This window comes from Thunnus thynnus, chromosome 21, assembly GCF_963924715.1.
Source record: "Thunnus thynnus chromosome 21, fThuThy2.1, whole genome shotgun sequence".
Classification (NCBI taxonomy): Eukaryota; Metazoa; Chordata; class Actinopteri; order Scombriformes; family Scombridae; genus Thunnus; species Thunnus thynnus.
Genome location: NC_089537.1, coordinates 18079659 through 18094096, shown reverse-complemented (window position 1 = coordinate 18094096; position 14438 = coordinate 18079659). Strand labels below are relative to the sequence as shown.

At 39.7% G+C, this 14438-nt stretch overlaps 1 protein-coding gene across 1 annotated transcript; it reads right to left on the bottom strand.

Moving 5' to 3' along the window:
• Nucleotides 1-1414: 1414 nt before the first annotated feature.
• On the bottom strand, nt 1415-14146 carry rec8b (REC8 meiotic recombination protein b). Its single transcript, XM_067578337.1, has 18 exons — nt 13953-14146; nt 13737-13805; nt 12542-12684; nt 11226-11301; nt 10594-10711; nt 9020-9095; nt 8207-8274; nt 7166-7247; nt 6558-6615; nt 5983-6175; nt 5376-5510; nt 4831-4906; nt 4230-4414; nt 3909-3948; nt 3700-3775; nt 3494-3595; nt 2246-2352; nt 1415-1973 (listed from the first exon to the last, which is right to left on the bottom strand). Exons 1-18 carry the CDS (start codon nt 14006-14008, stop codon nt 1882-1884), a joined length of 1752 nt encoding a protein of 583 aa, XP_067434438.1. The 5' UTR covers nt 14009-14146; the 3' UTR covers nt 1415-1881.
• Nucleotides 14147-14438: the final 292 nt, after the last annotated feature.

The window sequence follows — 14438 nt, the reverse complement described above, 5'->3', positions numbered from 1 at the left end:
GTGAAACTTATGGACACATAAGTCATGCTGTTTTAACTAAGATATGGGGTTTTTTTTCATTTGATGAACACAAACACAGAAAAGTGTGTGAAATGGTCAGAATAGATATGAGAAAATGACTATGGTTTAATGGAAAACAGTTAAATAAAAATTTCAGTTTTATTATTTAATTTTATTTTACTTCATGCTTTAATTACACTTGAATTAGTGTCTTCAGCCATTGAAAATAATATTGTCAGTTTTATGCAGCCTTGTTTTTCCCTTTAAACGTTGGGGACCCAAACTTAACAGATTTCATTGAATGAGTTAGAAGGAGTCGGGACACAAGCATACATGCTGTGGAGTGTATGTGTGTCTCTGTGTGTGTGTGTGTGTGTTCCTGCATAGTACAGATCTTTTCCCACTAAACCAGCACTCTGGACTCAGCGTGTCACATTCCATGGGCAGCCACATTAAATCCTCTCACACAGACAGCAGCTTTACGTCAGCACTGTGGAGGGATAAAGATGATGTAAAGGTTCGGGAATGTAAAGAGTCGAGCGGAGGTTGTCGGCCTGCAGCAGCAGGGACACGGATACTCTCGTGCTGCTTTTAAATCTGACTCTCATATCGACAGGTTCGGACAAGAAAAGGCATTTTTTATCAAAGGCGTTTTATCTCCTGCATTGTCATCTTCAGTGCCAATCACGCTCATGCAGGTAGCTTTTTTTCAGCCTCTCTAACCAGCCTGCTCTCCCAGCAGTGTGTTCTGTCTGTAAACACTGTTGAGTCACAATCACTTTCCACTGTAACCCCAGTTTGTGCCAGAGGTGACTAAACATCCAACAGTTCCTCTGTATATAATAGCTGGAGAAAAGTGATACTGAGTAGAAAACAGCAGGGAAGACTAGTTTTAGATGTATTTTTGTATTGAAACAAGCAGTGGAGAGGACATTTACTGGCTGTAACCAGAATGTATCACAAGAAGTATCAACAAAATTACCATTCCATTATGTTGATGTGAACTGGGATTTCTTCTCTGTGACTGCAGAGCTCGGGCCTCTCAGTCACATCGAGGTGCCACATGGATATGGACTTACTCTTATCTACACATTCGTGGGCTGCCAGAATTTTTCTGATGCTTTTTTTAGGCCAGAACAACAAACGTCGAGCTTCGTGTTGTATGTCATTATTCACCAGGATGAATATTGGTAAACAATACTTACTCACTCACTCAGGATTTTGACTGTGTTCTGTGTCAGGTAAGAGATAAACAAATATAAAAATAGGTTTACAGTGATTCTTAAACAGTCAGTAGTAAAGAATATAATGTTAGTGAATATAACTTCAGTAAAATATCCTCAAATAACAACAGAAATACAAAGTTTCTCAGGTCTGAATATGTTAAGAGCTTGAAAAAAATAAGTCAAGACCATACTGTGCAAAATTTTATTTAAAGTTTAAGTTAAAAATTCACGCAGAATAAAAACGTTTAATTTAAAATCATTAAAAAGGATAAAAAGCCATACACCAGACATAAACTGTGTAATAAACCCTACTCAGTCTAAAACAGTTTAAAACTTCAATGGGTATAAATATTTAAAAATACAATGATATGAACAAATCAGAACCATATTAAAATGGTTAAAAATATTTTAACCATTCCTTAAAACACTGAGAAAAAAATCACAGTAACACAGATCAACGTTTAACAGTTCACATAAAAACATTTAACCCCTGTCGTCTTTTCTTGCAAATTAAATGTACCATGGCAGTGTGAGAATTGATGATCTTGTGTTACTAAGAGGTCACAGGATCAAATTCATTATCCTCATAGAATAAAAAACAGTTAAAATCTATTAGGATTTAATTAACTGAGGGTGTGTGTGTGTGTGTGTGTGTTCAGGCGGTCATCCTGTGTGCTGCGGGGCTTATGGTGATGTGACTGTAGGGTTCAGTCTGTCGTGCAGTCACATGTCTGGCAGACAACAGCTCTGAAGAAGAGAAACATAATAAAATCACTCACTTCTTTCACTAATTGTTAATGTGGAAATCAGAGAAGAAACTCTGTGTTTTCATTGACGGAGGGAGCAAGAATGCAATTACATCTGTAAGTAACAGACAATTCTTACAGTTTCAGATTGTTGAAAATATTCATCCATAAGAACTATGCAATTATTACCCTACAGTATATAATTTCCAAGAGCAGGAACATTCTTTGTTGATGTATTTTACTACATGTAAGAGCAGTCTTTGATTTCCTCACCCAACAGTTTGTAGAGTGTGTGAGCTGCAGTGGTGCGGTCGGCCTCCGGGGGCAGCAGAGAGTCGAAGGTTACTTCTCCAAACCTCTGCAGGCTTGATGAGACCCAGCTGGAAAAAACAAACACTGCATGTCAGGATTCAACCAAGGACTTCTGAAGACTGGTATGGATAAGATCTGGAATTAAGCTTCCAATATCTTGAGTTGATAAAAACTAGCATTAGATAAAACCACAGAGCCAGTATTACTGCTGCTATGAATGCAGCTCCTTTAAAACAGATTCACACAAGTGAATCCAGTCAAAATGTCACATTAGAGGCCAAATCAGGTTCAGGCCTTCCCACACACAACCACTTTAACACTTCAACAACAAATACTGTGCTCAATCAAAAAATCTGCTTCACATCCATTCAATCCAAGTTGGCCGGCTTTCAGATGGTTTCAATACAACCGTTTCAATGTCTGAACCTGGTGGAGGAGTTTCTGACAAGGAAATGTTTCTGTGGCTCGGGCCTGCTTTCTATTTTGAATTTCAAAGCAGATGTTAAACATCTCAGGATGTGTGTCAACCTGTGATGCTGGAGGCTGCAAGTGTATCACCAACCTAAACAGCATCACTGTGAAAGGAGAAAATGACTCTTTGTATTTACTATATATATAAATGTTGTGGCTGCATCTTTTAGACATTTACACCAGGTTGAAAGTCTCAGGCACTGTTTGACTAAACATTAGATTACAGAGAATAAATACATACTAAATGTAACTGACTTCAAGCGTGTTGGGATCGAGCAAACGGGACAGAAATATGCAAACGAGAGCTCAGTGCACTCTTTTACTGCCACACACATCATGGCCGCAGTCTACCTTTATTCAAATACACACTAAATTCAGGGTCACAAACATTCATCTCCTCAGGATGATTCTGGCAACAGTGTTGTAATCTGAGTCTCCAGATCTCAACACAACAGTGCACCGGTGGGATTAAGAGGAACTGGAAGTTTGTGGTATTAATATGGGACCAAATAAATCTGCCTCAGGAGTCAGGACGAATAAAATCCCAAAAGAACGTTTCCAGTATTTAGTAGCTCAAAGAATCAAGCTGTTATGTTTAACCAGCCATTGTCACTGTAGTGAGTTCAAAACGTGCATTCAGAGGCTGTTGATAAGCAGAAAGTAATGTAGAGGAAATTGTGGTTAACCAAGATTTGTGTTTTTAGGCTTATTTGTGCTCTGCACGTGTGTATGAAGTACCTCAGCATGTCCCTGCTCTCTGCATCAGTCTGAGCCTCAGGCATCTCAATGTTTTCCTCTGCTATAGGCTCCATTGGTAGCTGGGCCTCCTCCTGCGGAGACCTGCACACACAAACGCACACACACACACACACACACACACTAAGTGATCTATCTCCTCATCCATCCAGCTGTCCGTCTATCTACTACATCCATCTGAGACTCACCATCTGCTGACTGGAGTGATCACATCGCTTACAGATTTCTCCTCTTTGGACATGTCCAGGACCACATCTAACGCAGCTGTTTATACACACACACACACACACACACAAAAACAAACAGTGAATAACTGGCAGCTTTAAGTCAATAATGTGTTTCATGTGTTGCCAAAACATGTACTGAAATACTAATACAACGACAAAGAAATTCTTACATGAGCCCTCTGCAGGTTGCAGTCCTGACTCACTGGGTATCTAAGAGAGAGAAGCACAGTCTCATGAAATAGGAACGAGGTTTATAATCTAATTTGTCTCACCACTGAACTGAACACTGAGTTGGCAGGCTACCACTGCAGGCTAGCTGGCTCATGGCTAACCCTGATTATTGTAGCTACAGTTTCACAAATACCCTGTTTAGATTGAGTTTGGTAAGAATGTTTATCAGTTTCTCCTCCACAGATTTGATTATGTGGCACCAGGAGAAGTGCAGTAAAAGAACTCCACTCCTCTCAAACTGCACCTCCACTCAGACTCACCTCTTTCATGCTCGAGTGCCTCCTCTTCCTCTCTGTCCTCAGTATTTCTCTGTCCTGCTCTGACTCCCCTCTCACCTCCTCCTCTTCCTCCTCATCCCCCCTCCTCTGTTTTTCCTCACATCCAGGCAGGGTGGCGAGCGAGGCACCCTGTTTCCACAGTGAGAGGAGGTCAGCGTGGAGGAGGGCTGTGGATGGGTCAGAGGGCAGAGTGGTTGTCACACTGACAGGTTTTGGTCAGTATTTTGAATTTTCTGTATCAGAGCCGATGATATAAGTTTGTGAAAAGCCAGTGCAACTTAAGTGAAGTAATCAATACTAATAAAATATTTCAGAGGCTGATAAGAAAAAAATCCATGATGTTTATGGGTTTATGATGACTTATACTCTAAAGCTTCTGAAAAGACAACATGGTAATGCATTTGTTTTTTTTCTTTTTGTTTACCCTCTTTTATTGTTTGCTTGTTAATACTATTTTACAGCCCTTATGTGTATCTGGAATTAAAATGTTCAAGAAGAAAAGTTAAAAAGTAATTGTTTATGTTTATGTAAATAGTTTGGACATTTCACTGGTCAGACGTTAAGTGTGGCACTTGGTACTGACGTCCACAGGGGGCGCTGAAGAGCTGAGCAGGAGAGGCGCGCTTGGTCAAGGAGGGCAAGTCCAGCAACACCTCGGACTGAGAGGAAGAACAAGATATTAGCTGGATGGTGTGGTTTCAAACAGGACTTTTAACTTGCTTCAGAGTAAAGAGTAGATAGAGAGAGAAGCCAATGATAGCGTCTCAGAGGAAATTACAGAAATAACGAAGGAAGGAAGGAAATAAAATCAATGAGCGGTATTCCAGTGGGTTTAGAGAGCAGGAAGAGAGTTGGAGAGTTGGAGTTTAATTAACGGACACCCTCGTGAATAGACACTTTGATGGCAAGACTTTGATTACAGAGTGGCAAAGACTGAAAATTCAATCGTCAGTGTTGGTGAGCCCTTGATCTTATCCAGCTGAACAAGTCAGACTTGTATGTGTGTGTACAAAGCGTGTGTGTGTGTGTGTGTGTGCATAAATGACTGGAATAGTTTAATAACATAAATATTGTACTTTAATCCAGTGAATTAACACAAAGATGTGTGGTTCCAGTGTGCCCCTCTACCAGGTTGACTGTTTGGGCCAGTGGGTTTTCAATCTGCTCCTTCATCGCTCTGTCAGATATCTGGACCTGAGGGTCTGCAAAGACCAGCTGACGCCTACGACCTGCGCCGGGCTTCCTCAGAGGACGAACAACCGCCTGATGATGAGTGAGAAACACACAACTTTAATGTTCACAGTCCTGGACATCACACTCGAGCACACATACTGGAAATTATACATCTATATATTGACACACCCACATGTGTTCTTCATCGCATGTTTCCAAAACAAATCAAGCAGCTCATGAGTGACTTTGTGGAATGTTAATTAAAGTTGTTGACAGCTAACACAACAGCGGACGCTTTGTGTGTCATCTCAGTGTTCCCTACATATCAGAGTTGTGGCAGCAGGTTATAAAGTGATGTCAAAGATGCCCTAGAGGTAGTGAATTTACATGCCTCTGGTAATAATAGGGTGTCTCCAAAAATATGTTTAGAGGTATGTGCGCTCTGAACTACTTGTTGTGAGTACAGCAATTATTATTAAATATTACTGCAAATCTGTCACTTCCTTTTTTTAAATTAACAAACACAAAACTACCTATAGTGACATCCTCATCCGTGTCTCACCTCATTACAGGAACCCTCTGTGGTACTGTCTCCCTCTTTCCCAGATGCCCCAGAGGATGAGGTTGGCATAGCAACCTGCGGTGGGGTCATCTCTAGGGCAACAGCTGCCACGGGAACCTCCACAGGCAGACCCAACTCCTCGTCCAGCAGCCACTCACTGTCCCGCTCTGTTCCTAGCACTGTCTCCTTCAGCCTGGAAACACACACACACGCACACGCACACGCACACGCACACACACGCTTACACTTACATTTCTTACCTACATCAGACATATTTATCTACTGCGTGACAGTTCGTAGTCACAAGTCTTAGCTAAATATACTGATTGACTGATAAATAAATATTTAGTCACTATGGTGTGTTTTAAGTCTCGAAACACTAGAAAGTCACTATTCTTTGTCAATATTTGACCGTTTGTCAACAGACTGTAACGTCTAAAGAGCTCAGGCAAACTGATGGTACCACTATGAAATTAGCTGTGCCCTGAAGGCCCGACTCTGAGCTCTGTGCTGTGTAGTAACTGTCAGTGGGCTAATAGTCATTTTCCAGTTTAAAGTTTCTCCACTAGACTCACTGGTCAATAGAGGACATGGCTCCTTCAAGGTCCCTGCTCCTCTCCGTCTCCTCCACTTCTGTTGAACACAATGTAACATATACACAACACGCAGATACACGTAAACACATCTTCCCCAAAATAAATCTTTCGAGAAACTAGCTTTCCTTGCACAAAATACTTAATAAATCCCTTTTCTACTCCCTTACTGCTGTTTTACTGCAGGAAGTGAAGTGAGAAAAATTGAAACAAACTCCACCCAAATGAACACATGCTGAGGATTTGTCTTAGTTTTTTGTTAAAGCAAGACAGGCTCTCCCAAACTTCAGAGACGTTACCTCTCTATTCTTCCCTGAAATGAAACCATCTCCAGAAAATAAACCTTTTTCTTTCTGGCAGTGAGCGCTCACATAGAGTCAGAATTGCTTTTTTTTTCCAATTACAGTAGCGGCACAAAGAATTTGACCTGGCTGACAGGAGCTGACACATTACAAGAGAGAAACACAATGTGGGATTGAAAAACTAGACACTTTACAGCTTCTGAAATTGAGTACAACTAAATAACTAAAACACTAAGAATACACATGTAGTGGTTATCATACAGGCATGTTTAAGACTGAAACACACACCTCTACGGAACTGGTCTGGTTGATCCATCAGCAAGTCGATCTCTCTGGCTGTGGCTTCAGGAAGTTCATCTCCCTCAAAATACTGATACAAAAAGACATTCGGAGAGACACATGAGACAGAAAGGGACAAAATGAATGAATGAAGAGCTGGGGAATTAAAGTTTGGTCCGTTTAGAGTAATAAATAATGTAAGTAAAGTGATATTAAACACAAATAAAATACAACAATGACAAAAACAGGAGGAGAAATAAAGAAACGACAAAAAAATAATTGAAATGATTTTTGTAGGCAAAGCAGAACTGAACCCGAGGGGCAGACAAGTGGAGGCGGAGGACGACAGAAATGTAAGCCGCGGCTCTGTAAACAAACTGTGAGTACAGGCTCATGTAATTAAGCCAGATCTTATCAAGGCAAGATAGACTTCATCAACTGAAGATGCTTCGGGAGGAGCATTATTAGCCGCTAAGTGACAGAATGAGGAGGCTAATAGTGTTCAGACTTACTGCAGTAAAAACACAGATGCATTTCATGACTAAAGAAATGGATAATAAAGCCCTCCCGTCTTTTAAGCTCTGTGGATATTGAGAGGTGAATTCAGGGCTGCTAGTAAGGCATCAGGAATTTTATTTCCTCATTCCCCTGCACCATTAACTTCATTACATTATATAACACATAGAACATAAATAGTATTTTTTAAGCATTTGAGAAAAACAGTTTCCCACATTTTTTTCTTTTTTAAGCAGTAAAAACCTTCCACAAAGCTCCTACAAGAAAAAAACAAACTATACATCACTGCCACAAATGTACTAGACAGTAAAGAATCTGTACTAACGTTAAAGCTACTTCCTCATCACATAGCATGCTACAAACAGAGACAGGAAAGTCCAACAAGCGAGCAGCTAACTTTTCACAAAGACCTTAAATAAAGATGCTATGGGCACATGGTCCACGTCCCATCTCAATGATTCATCAGGATGCCTGCTGTACCTAAAAATGATGACTGGGATGTTTCCTGTGCATGGACTCTGACAGAGAGTTTACCTCAGCAGTGGTGATGACAAACTGCTCCTTCTCTGTCAGTGTTATGGCCGCTGGAGGTGACCTGAAACCTGGTTTGAAACACAGCGGGAGGAATTAGGAGCCGAGCATGTCTGTAGCAGAAGATGGATGTGAAACTAGCTGAGATTCCCCCGTGTTTGTGGCACTTGAACGATGGCTTTAGGGAGAAATAAAGGCCATGATAATGGTAAAAACAGTCTGGGTCTGGGACTGATGCTTTTTTAAATCAATACGTGCAGATAAAATGAGATTCATTTTCTAAGCATTCATTCAAAATGTTCCTAACTGAAGTGGAAATAGCAACCTTCCTGAGCCAAACGTTTACATTTAAAAGAAAATGCACTTATGTACAATGAACTGACCCATTAATAAAAACCTTTGAGGACAGATTATAAACATATATAGTATATACAGGACATACAACCACCACTGCAAATCAGAATCTGTACTTTACTTAAAAGTAGGTGTCCCATTTCAGGTGATGCCTCTTTTAAACGATGTGGTCTGCATGGGTGTGGCCTAATGAGGAATGAAGGCTAGTAGGTTGAACCTGCTCATCCTCCACAAATGAGACAGTTGAAATGGGACAGAGATAAGTCAGCAGTGGGACAAAGATTTTGGGACATAAACGCAAAAAAGGATCGTGTCCTCCAAAGTTTCTTGGAGCCACTTGAATGCGGCGGCCATATTAACCTGTTCTCGAGTATTTGGTCTGGTAATGTGGACTTAAAGGGAGGCAGCCTCTGAAATGAGACACAGCAACAGTCTTTCAAATGTCTCAATGATCGGCCTCACCCTCTTTGTCAAGTGCGGTGTGGGGACTGGGCACCAGGGAGTGCTGTGAACCCACCTCTTCGATCGCCAACCCTGGCTAAAAATACAGAATTACAAATATTATATAACAAGACCAACACAGAGTTATTTTAACCTCTAATTCCAGAGCAGGACCTGAGCCTGATGAATACTGGCTTTTATTTAAACATGAGGGTGGGATTATTAAAAGCCAAACTGATTCATAAATAATGTTTCCTTTTTTTCTTCTTTTGCCTCTGTTTGCCAAAAGGTTGATTTTACTTGGCTTTGACTTTACATGGACCTCTGTAGTGAATTACTTCATATGGGTGTCTCCCTGATGAGGCCTGTCTGATACCTGATGCAGCTCCATATGTGTAAAATACTGAAATAGCAAACTTAGGAAATAGGAAATTTCATATGAAGTTCCATGATAACACCCAATAAAACATTTACATATTATTGTCACCTTAGCTATGTAGTCTTGTTCTGACATTTTGGCATTTAAAACACTTTTTTACTTTACTTTACAAACACTTTACTGAGCATTTTGCTTTACTCTTCAACACTGATCAAACCACACATGGTATTTCCTGAGAGAATAATCACAAGGAGGACAAAGTTCAGCCATGTCTGCCAGATTTACAGCACCCGGAGAGTTATCAGCCGTGATTTACTTTACCTGAGAGTTACTCAGGACTGTAAGGAGGGGTATCACACATGTGCTGTGTTTAAATGGGAGTGACCTACACTTGTGTACATAAGGCCATGTAACTATGATTCACTCACTTGTAGGAGTTGATGGTTTATCAGCGACTTGACTGTGAGCGTAAAAGGCACAGAAATTGTAGTTTTGTCATTTCTGGGGTTGGTGTCAAAAGACTTACATGGAAAAAAACCTGAGAATTATCATCATGAAAGCATATTTTATCAGGCCAACCTATGTGGCTGTATGGCGGTTACATACCGTACACTGTATGTACTTGTGTTAACATTATATTTGGACTGTAATTAGGACAGTTGAGCATTAGTGCTGAATGAGGTCAGATTAACCCACATACTATCATCTAATTTTATTCTTAGATCACTTTTCTGCTGTTTTGAACATCAAAAGTTTAAGCATTGCTGAGAGAGGAGAGGCAAAGGTCACAAATGGTCTTACATAAGAGACCTTGTCTCATCAGTTGTGTTCTTCAGACGTGAGAATATTTCCACTGGAAACTGCAGTTTGTCCAAGATAGTTATAGTTTTGATCTGTTATATTACAGGTACAGCTTATCTGCTCTGTATATTTAATATTAAGTAAGATTCATTGAGTTACATCAAACTACTATTATAATGTGCTGTGGGAAATTCATCTGTTAGTAACAGTTTTATTTAACACTTATTGTTAAGTGTTATTTAACACAAGTGGCTACTGCTGCTCCAGACAAAAATTATTCACCACATCCATCCAGCCTGCTCATGTTTAGTTTTGTTGTGCTACACTGTACTACAACAACATATGTACAGTTTATGGTTGTACTAGTGTACGTATATATCATCTTTATACACAGTCTATAGTAGATATACAGTACCTGGTGTATTTTATAGGGGCTGGGGAGTTGGTGTGACTCCATGAGGCCGAAGAAGGGATCCTGAGCTCCCTCAACCTCCTCCATCATGTGCAGGCTGTCAGGCACGTCCAAGGCCAGCCTGCCAGATAAAGACAGAGCGAGTGTTACTATTCAAAATATGAAAACATCACACACATGTTCAGTGTTGTACTGGCTAATTCAATGCTATGCTTACTTTAATCTGTGTTGTTCGTTTCACGGATTTATAAAGTAATAAAATATTACTGGTGTAAGATGAACCCACAGCATCTCTAAACTGCAGATTGTAGAAGGCATATTGCATCTGCAGAGACAAGAGCTCATACATTACTGCTCTTCCGTAACATGGCTTATTAAATATTCACAAAGTCATTCACATGAAAGAAGCTCAATTTGTTCATCACTCACTCAATAAAAAAACACTTTCTCCTTTTCAGTCTTTATTCCCCCAAACAATCTCCCTCATAAATAATCCACAAGAAGCTTTTGAGCTCAGACTTCCCCCAAACACATACACCCTCTGCACAGTTCAGCTTAAAAATTTTAGACGCCTCAAGGTACAAAACACTCTTCTACTGCGCATGATCAAGGTGTGTGTATGTTTGTGCGCAGACCTGTCAGACTCAGCCATGTCGATACTTATGCATCCTTTGGAGCGCAGCAGGCGGTCAACGGTTTGTTGAATCTCCTCTGGAAAACAGAAAAAGGCAAGTAAGAATTGTAAGGTTAAAGTTATCACACACACATAATATTAGTAGAGCGATATTACCTGCAGAAGCAAAAGCAGAGGTATAGACATGTAAATCAAGGGTTATACTTTGGTTATGACAAATGTAAAGACAGTGACCATATGACTATTCCACCTCCTCTCATCACAAACGGGGGAGACAATGGAGTGATCGAGGCAACCTCATTGTTAAGGGGTCATAACACCAAGAGTCTTGCTTATAGTCATTTTTAATAAAGTTTCTGGCCTTATTGAAATTCACACCCTAATCTGGACAAACGCAAAACTTTTCTAGTGAAAAAGACCTTTAAAGTTTTATTTCATGATCAAAGCTGTGAATGTCACAGAAAGACACGCTGTGTTGTATGTGACAGCCTTGGGGAAGGTTTCTTTCCTATTTTACTGATGGATGAAATGAAATGCCATTAATGCCTCCAACAACCACTGTAGACGACAGACAGTGTATGCTTTCTTGGCTTCTCTTCCCGCTTATCATCCTGCATTGTGTTTTCCTGTTTCATCAACCATGACAACAGCATGATTGTGAATCTGTTGGATGCAATATCAGTGTCGGGGTGTAATCTAAGACCAGATAAATGGAGACTGTTGAGCTGTGTTTGATGAGAATGCTTTCATCAGACCTATATTGGCTTTTGTATCAGACTTAAACGGGGGGATTTAGGAAACATGCTCAGCGCAGATGTATGATGAAAGCTGTATAGGTTTTATACCAAAACAACATTTCTGAGATGATTTGTCTGTTGTGTTTAGTACAAGTACAACAAATCGCATTTTCACATTTCACCTCATCTCACCTTAGAGAGCTGCCCAACAGGAAATAACTTGTCTTGTTAAACTGAAAATTATGCTGCTTAGTGGCTGAATTTCCTGCAAATCCTGCATGAGTAAGCAGCCAGATCCATTGTTGTAATCCAACTAACTCACTCCTACTCCCTGATTTCTGGTATGTGCTATAAAATTATACTGCTGCAAGAGTAATTTAACATAAGGTACGTGGGTTTTACAATGTGTAGAGAAGCAAGGTCTCTATTTTCTTGTCTCTTCCCCTCACAACCCCCCTATCTCTCTTTCTTACCTTGGAGGAAATTACACTATATTCTGTGTACACAATTGTCACAATTGACAGTAACGACCAATATTGCAATTTTCTCTCTACTTGTTCCACTTTGTCGTTTCTCTCACCGAGCAGGAAGCCACACTGCCTGTGGAAGACTACAACCACGCCATACTGCAGCTGAGACGACAGGTAGAGAGAGAATCGAGGCCTCGGCAGGTTGGGCTGCGGTGCAGGGACCTGAGCTGTCACATAGTCCAAAATGTCTAGGCTGCAAAAATGTAACATAGTGAATTAGAAAATTGTACATCGTATGTCATCACAAACAACCCCCATAACCCCCAAAACACAAAATGTTCAAGTACATAGAGGATAAAACACTATTGTGCTATTTTATACTATTTTAGGTGGTTATATAAAAAGGTCCTAATTTCATGCCAACTCCTTACCACAATGCTGAAGCTAGTTTCTGATTTAACTGCGGATTCTGTTTTTTTCACCACTTATGAAGAGAGAGTGTTACACATAATAGCAAAAAGCCTTGATGCTGTTTAAACCCACTTTCAGATTTGTGAAACCTTTATTTTGCTGATGAAAAATGAAAAAATGGCAATTTCACTGCTTTTTTCCCATCCAGACCACATTAAACCAGATCCAGATCAATCCTATTTGTAAAAAATGGAAAAATGGCGATTTCACTGATATTTCTGGTCAGTCTGAGGAAATGTGGGAGAACAACAGTCATTTTGTTTTTAAATTAAAAATTAGAGGAGTGAGTAGAAAATTTACTCTATAAAGACATTTTGTCATGTATTTCAAAAGGTAAAAATAACTTTTCTACCTTTGTCGTTAAGTGAAAAAGAGGAGCTCTACATGGCCATAACCAATGAATTGGAGAGACGTTAAGGCTTTTGCTGGGATGTCTAACACATCTAATCAGCCGCTCAATATCAATATTTATGTTTCCTCAACTTTCTCCTTAACCCTGAATCAGAAGCGAACTTCAGCATCATCTCTTTACCTTCAAATTCTAGCAGGTGAGAACAACTTTACACCAAATTAAGTAAGTTAGCCCACAGACTGGTTGAGAGCAAGCTGCTGAAATAAAAAATTATCTTAATAACCAGTAGTAGAAGGTTGGTACAGACAAAAATGACATTTGTCTTTGTAAACAACAACAAAAAAGGACAAAAGTCCAAAATATATAATAAAAAATTGAACACATATCCTGTGTGGGCTGCTTTAATCAGACTGATCAGGCTTGCCAGTGACTAAACCAAACAGATAAGTTGATGTTTGTCATTTGGTTGTGGATATTCTTACCATGTTCGCTTGACATTGACTTTGAGAAGCTCTCTGCGAGTGACCCTGATACCTCTGGTGGCTGCTAACCTGGATAGCAAAACACATTTATCCTTGTAAGATTCAGAAATAAATCTATACTTAAACTTTGTAAGCTATCTATCCTGTAGCTGATAGCATCTCGCTGTAGGTTACGTTAGCTATCACAAATTAGCTAAAGAGCTCGGATTAACTCACCAAATTGTGGAAAAGCATCCAGTATGGCGGTGGAGGACATTTGGGTAGTAAAACATTTTCACAGAGTCTAGATATAGCTGATACCTTGGGGAAAAAGGTCGAGGTTTAAGAATTAATCTGATGGAAAGATAATATAAACTCAATAAACTGCACCACGGTTTTCCCGCGTCAAATCGCACTGGACCAATCAGGTTGCGAGATTCATCACATTGAACGTAAACACTTGTGATGCGTTCAAGTAATATAGGAAAAATAAGAAATCAGAGCTTTCAGGTGGTAATAGTATTTTAAGAAGTCGAGGTTTGGAGATGGGCCTGCAAATAATGACACAAATACACTGCAGCATTATTCTATATTTTATACAGTTGTGTCGATAAGTAAAAGTATCAAATTATTCTGATTACTGTAGAAAATTAGCAGTGGTGGAAAGTAACTAATAATAATGATACATTTAATTTAATTTAATTAAATAGTTATTGTTGAAAA